The sequence below is a fragment of the Apium graveolens genome, chromosome 1 (assembly GCF_009905375.1).
Source record: "Apium graveolens cultivar Ventura chromosome 1, ASM990537v1, whole genome shotgun sequence".
NCBI classification, from domain to species: domain Eukaryota; kingdom Viridiplantae; phylum Streptophyta; class Magnoliopsida; order Apiales; family Apiaceae; genus Apium; species Apium graveolens.
The window spans coordinates 166,334,267-166,340,943 of NC_133647.1; the positions used below are offsets into that span (position 1 = coordinate 166,334,267).

Sequence of the window (6,677 nt, forward strand, 5' to 3'; positions counted from 1 at the left end):
AAGTTAGTTATAAATTAAATTCTAAAAAGTACAAACTAGATTACTAATTTTCACTTTGCAATTTTTTTTATAAAATTGAATTTAGCACTTTGAAGTTAAATTTAAGTATTCATTTCTTATTTTTCATGTTTGCAGATTATAAGTTAAATATATTACTAACGAATTTTCTAGTATATGTCAGGGCATACATTAATAAGTTAGATTGCAAAATTTGATTGGCTCATTTTTATTGATAATGATGAACTCCTGCATATACAGAATTCCCATAAATTATAAGGGATTTTCTATGGTGTGTCACACCATTAGTCGCTAACTAGCTATTCTTATTTGTGGTTATATAATAAATGTTAATGTCCCTGCATTAATATGAATTTCATCAATAAAAAAAGTTTGGAGTTAGTGACTAATTTGTGTCTTGGCCACTCTAATACTCTAATGTACAGAGCGTGCCAACTGGACAAACCTGTTACTAATATAATCATCCACATCGATTGTAATTAATCGGACAATTTCCCATTTTTCACACCCATTAAAAAAGAACTCCAGAAGTTTTCTTTACGAGCCTTTGAGCTCAACTTGATCTACCCCACTTGTTGTGAGTTCCTTGAATTACCCCTTTTTCTCATAATTGAGATCTGATTCGTTTTTGTTTGTTAAATTTGTTAGATATACAATTTTCACTACCTTATTTAAGTTTTAAGTATATACTTTTTCTAAGCTGGTTCTTGCATTGCTAGATATGTTCTGTATGTTTAATGTTTATTGTTCGAAAATGATTTCGATTAACTAATGTTGTTAATTACCCTTAAAAGAGTGTGTTGATCTGATTTTGTGTTCGCTTTGTGTATGGGTTTATAGGACTACAAGTATTTCGTTTTCCTATCTGTTTCGAGAACTCGTCATTGTCCTTTGTTTCCCTAATGTGTAATGTGGCGAAGAGTACATGTATGGAGGATGTGGAAGTAAGATGATCTAAAACTAATGAATATATTGATATGATATTAAAAAAAATTATGAATCTGTGCTGTAAGGGAGGGAACCAGTGGCAGACCCGGAAATTTAGGAATTACTGACCTGAATACCACAATGTGATTGCTAGTTTTGGTTTACTGAGGCAACTTTTGCCTATCTGATATGCATAAAGATCTTGTGTTTTCCTGCCCTGTCCAGTTAATCTTCTAACCCCGTTTGATGTCTTTACAGTTATAGGCAATTTATGAAATATCTACAACTTTTTCAGTTGTGGCCAATGTGAAAAGCTGTGAACTACTATGTACTCGTATAAATATATATAGAGAAATTTAAACTTTATCGTAATTATAGAGAGTGAATAAGAGTAGAGATAGATGACAAAGTTTGGCGATACTAACATCTTTTGCGGCAGCACACGACAGAACAGTTATTAAATCAAAAGTATCCCAAAAAATGAAAAGGGGGTTTGGGAAAAAGAGGCATACTTATTTTTTGCTAAATAAGATATTGTATATAACTGAAGAGAAAAATGCAAGAAATAGGAGTATCCCCGGTCAAAAGGAGGACCGGACTCCATTGTTATGGAGAAAGGAGTACACCTAATAACCTAAATACTTGAGAGAGAGAGGAGAAGTCATGGAGTAGACCTAAATACTTGAGAAAGTGCTCATATCAATGGTACGTGAAATGAGTGAAAAAGGCATATGCATAAAGTAAATGCAATCGACAATCGTGTCCGTTTGTTAAATTGGGTCACTTATAGCTATACGTTGCAATTTAGTCCAGTCATCCTAGTTTTAAGGTTTAAAGGTCTTTCCTCTGAAATTGGTGGTGGGAGCGAATTTATTTGATCTAAATATATAGAATGTAACTGTTCTGTCCTCGGGAAATTCTTTTAAGGTTTAAGAAAATTTTCAATGCAAAACTGAAAAACTGGAAAGATAAATTTGTGAGCATAAAATTTACCCATGTTAGCTTATGATTTAAAATCAAAACAATATTTAAAAGGAGATTAAAAAAAAGTAAGTTGATATATGTGGACAAATGACAAATCTAAATTATTTTGGTAAAGGTGAACCAGAAATATTTGGTAGTATTTGTTTATCGAGTCCCGCTAAAATAATTAGGTAGTAAGTGATGTGTTGAAAAAAAAGATAGATTCATCAAAAGTAGGATCCTAGATAGTACATAATAGTAGTTTTGGATCGGGGTCAAAATAATTAGGTTTAAACACAAAAATGGGCTTAAAAAAATGGATCTTAGAAACTGGATTCTTAATACTCTATAAAAACCTAATTGGATTTAAACATTTAATATGGTAAAAAATTATGCTCACACATAACTCATAAGTACCAACTTAAATAGTAAAAACATGGGTTTTTTTAAATAGATTACTATGTAACATTGATTTGCTTAATACATATACTCTAGTTAAAAGTAAAGATGGTTTTCTAAAAATAAATTGGAGCTTTAATCATATAGTATGTTGAATCTTATGTAACTACTCCTATATTTCAATAGTTTTTTAAATATAAGAAGTTTTTGTATTGTTTAATCTATTTTTTAATATAAAAAGTACAAAGTTAAACATATACAGTTTGTATGGGCTGCGTGACTCTTGTAAAAGGTTAATAGAGAAACAAATAAATTAGTGAAAATAATAAAAGCTTGTTTTTTTTTAAATCAAAATACTACCAAAACTAATTTCAATTTTTAACAAAAAAATGCTAATGAAATAAACTGACTCAAAGTTGAAGGGGAAATATCCCCCACTCGTCCCCAAGTACATCCCTCTAATTAATGATTATTCACATGCAGCACCCAGTTTGCAGATATTGTTCTGAATGAGTGGGGAAGTAGTTCAATAGTAGAGCCGAGTTCATGCGTCCTTGCTTTTCCATATATTTTTGGTATTTTGTTGCTGTTTGTGTTTTTAAAATCTGCCTATTAGTGAGATACATTAGATCAGTGTTGTTAAAAGCGCGCTTAAGCGCTCGCTTTAGCGAGAAGCGATGCGCTGCGAGGCTGAAGCGCTTCGATTCAATTATGCATGCAAGTTTCCTGAAGCGCACTTTTTGGTGCGCTTCTTGCGCTTAAACGAGATGCAAGAAGCGCATATTTATTTTATTACAAAGACTTAATGTTTTTATTACAAAGACTTCATGATTTTGCCGTAAACTTGAATGGAACTTTATGGACTACTTTATGGAACTTTTAGTTGATCCTCTATATTTATTTTATTACAAAGACTTAATGTTTTTGCCCTAAACTTAAATTTGGATATTATTAACATATTGTATGGCAATCGAATTTGCTAATTACATGTTAAATTTATTGTTATACATTTTTTCAAGCTGTTGCAATTTTTTTTTCAAAAAGCGCGCTTCTCGCGTTGCGCTTCTTGCGTTGCGCTTCTCGCTTATGCTCCAGGAGGCCTTTGCGCTTCAGTGCGCATCTCGCGTTTAACAACACTGCATTAGATTAGAATGGTAAAAACTGTGCACATGGTCAGGTGTTGAATAAAAGTTCGAAGTTTTGTCTGTACATTGTTTGGCAACTGTAGTTCCATGTTTATTTCAAAAGGTTCTTTATGCATATATTTTTGTAATTGATTTAAGAATTACTTCAACTAAGAGCACTTTAAAAATGATTTGTAGTTTGGGCATGTCTTCTTGTTCCTTCATTATATGTTCTCGTTTCTTTTAAAGTCTCATCTTGTTTCTGAAAAAGTCATTCTTTTATATGGTCAAAGGAATCACTTTGCGTGACAGGTTAGGGTATAATTCTACCTATTCTTGACCAATAGAAGAGTATAAACATGCCAGATATCATTTACCTTCGCAGACTTGAGCAAAAATCAAAATGTCAAACTGCTACTAACAGTAATTCAGTTTCTATCAGACTACAGAATATTTTTTCAAATACAGTCCCTGACTCCCTGGAGCTGAGGTGAATTGAGCTTGCAGATGCAATAAAAAGATGGTTAGTTACACACGAAAGTCTTTTTACCATCTACCAGGCATACTTTGCTTTAATTATTAAACCTAATAGAATCTCTTAGACCTTTGCTTTTTTATGTTGTGTGTTTTCACAATATAATCTCAAAACTTCTTATTGAGTGTTGTTTATTTTTGGTCTTATTATTTGAAATAACTATTTATTCAGACTTCTTGTCAAAATAAGTGCTTGGCCTATAGTCATACACTTTTCAACTGTTCAGTTGTTGCTATATTGAATCACTGCCTAAAAACTTTGATGGCTCTCCTAATTCAAAATGGGAACACCAACATCACTAGTATAGTTTATTTGATATTTTTTTTGACTATTTATATGATTTTACTTCTGACTAACATTCCAGTGTATCAGGAAGTTACTAAAAGCTCTCCAAATTTGTATCTAAACTTTGCCCCTCTGTTCTTAGAGGCTTTTCTGAAACCGTTACATTGGTCCCTAGTCCTGTGTTTAGTTTGCTATTTAGTTTGAATCCTTCTCTGCTATACATTCTTCGTAGGAAAAAGAAACAAAGAAGGAAGCTTTTAGGAAGTATTTGGAGTCTAGTGGAGTTGTTGATTCTTTGACAAAAGGTTTTTTCTTCTTAACTGTCCCTCCGTGCTTGCAACTCAGTAATAACGGAATTAAGTGCCTTCCATTTATGTAATCTTTTTGTTCTTGAATCTAATGGCATTTTCACTAGACTTGCTATAATTTATTTTATTTTTTTTCATGTAGTTCTTGTGGCACTATATGAGCAGAATGAAAAACCTTCATCGGCCATTGAGTAAGCTTGCATTTTTTTCCCGTCAGTCTAACTTCATGTCATTTTCATTTTTCACATCAACTTGGAAATTGAGGCCATCTTCTATAGCTCATCAAAATTGGCCATCTTCATTAGTTGGGCCTATATATTTAGGGTTTGTCTAGTGTGTTCCCATGGGCACATGCTAAGCACTAAAATTTATAAAATTTGGAGTGTTTTGATTGATGGAGTTGTTGTAAATGCAAGGGGTCCATCATTATTAAAAATTATTGGCCAATCAAAATAAGCTAAAACGATAGAAGTTTGTGTTTAGTGTGTGCCCATGGGCACACAGCAGAAAAACCGATATATTTATGAATTTGGGATTCATAAACTTCTGGAGTTGCTAGTTTTTTGAAAAAAAACATAAATTGTTCATTAAATTCACATTTTTGGTGTTGTACTATTCTGTAAAAAGATGTCCTGTGTTATAGTGATATTAATCTCTGGCTTGCCAGGTTCATCCAGCAAAAAATAGGCGGTCCAAGCGTATCTGAGTATGAAAAGCTACAAGCTGAAATGTCCGATTTGCAAATTAAGTATACAGAGCTTTTGGCAGCACACCAAGAAAAGTGCAGGGAGGTAAAACTCAAATTAGTCGATTGTTTCGGGGATAAAATTCGGATTCATTGTTCCACGCTTATTCTCCATTACTTTGTTTCTAATTCAGCTTATTGTTTTAGAAAAGTTAGCTTTGTTGCAAAGTGTAATGAGGTGGTTAATATCCAAGTTTCTATTGGTTTTTTAATGTTAACAGCATGTGAGCCACAAGGTTGTCTTGTGCCCTTGTATCAACAATAACTGATTTGAATTTGATGGTGTGCTTAAGCTGTTTATTTAGCAAGGCTCATGACGATTGAACTAATTCATTTGACCTGCTTCCTATTTGGTTTTCAGCTTGAGGCAATCAAAGGCTCTATAACCATGTCATCAAACAAGGAGACAAATGATATGGAGGTTCTGGAGCATAACGATTTGAACGGATTGCACAAATAATTGATTGAATTGGATTATATTTTTGGTTTAACGTACTTGTTGGCTCGACTTTAGTAGTTATCCATATTTCTGATGTGCTATACCCTTGTATTAAATTACTCAGTACCTCTGCAAACATGTTTCATATAGATATGATATACATATATATTCTATTCGGTCCCTTAAACAGGTTATCCTACCGCAAATGCACAATGTAGGTTGCTTTTGTTGCAGTCATATTTAAGTATTGTTGACTCTCTCAGTTGGGAAGCTTTGCTTTGATTAAACACCGGAATCGATCTAGTTGTTCTGTGGCCTAGTGTTTTCCTCCCCTTCATGTCTTGTTTCTTGTTCTATGTTGTCTCATCCATTTATACCTGCTGTGACGCTGTCCATTTGCTTTATCTTATTCACAAGGCTAAAAGGGTAGGTAGGATTAATGTGGCCTTTTGGTAGGAAAAATCAAAATTTTACAATTACTTTTTTTCTGATATCCTCGTATTCCTTGATAGTAAGGATGACGAGTGTCTTTGTCTTCTAAATATTCTGACCTTAAAAAAACATTTTGTTTAGATTTGGTGATACAATAACACTTTAAAAATTGTTGGCCAAAATACGAGCCTAATACGAATTTTTAATCTAGGTATTCCTAATACGTATTTGTAAATATGTATCACATTAAAAATATAAATAAATAAGTTGTAAAACAAAATGAGAAGAAAGATACTCATCACAAAAATGTGTATCAACTGTAAGTTTAAAAATAAAATCAGAAGAAAGATATCAATCACAAAAATGTGGATCACCCCACTCAACACGTGATACTTATCACACAAATGTGTATAACTTTTGAGACCAGTATGCAAAAAGGATATTGTATAAAAATGATCGGGATAGAGGGGTAGGTTGTAATTTATATTTTAATTTTTCTTTC

At 32.6% G+C, this 6,677-nt stretch overlaps 1 protein-coding gene across 2 annotated transcripts; it reads left to right on the plus strand.

Moving 5' to 3' along the window:
• Window positions 1-442: 442 nt before the first annotated feature.
• On the plus strand, window positions 443-5,943 carry LOC141669796 (uncharacterized). Of its 2 annotated transcripts, none has more exons than XM_074476124.1 (6): window positions 443-595; window positions 3,874-3,954; window positions 4,484-4,556; window positions 4,702-4,750; window positions 5,227-5,350; window positions 5,666-5,943. In XM_074476124.1, exons 2-6 carry the CDS (start codon window positions 3,952-3,954, stop codon window positions 5,762-5,764), a joined length of 348 nt encoding a protein of 115 aa, XP_074332225.1. In that variant the 5' UTR covers window positions 443-595; window positions 3,874-3,951; the 3' UTR covers window positions 5,765-5,943. The 2 variants fall into 2 exon arrangements, with proteins under 2 accessions (XP_074332225.1, XP_074332226.1); XM_074476125.1 differs by having other exon boundaries at window positions 461-595; window positions 3,864-3,954.
• Window positions 5,944-6,677: the final 734 nt, after the last annotated feature.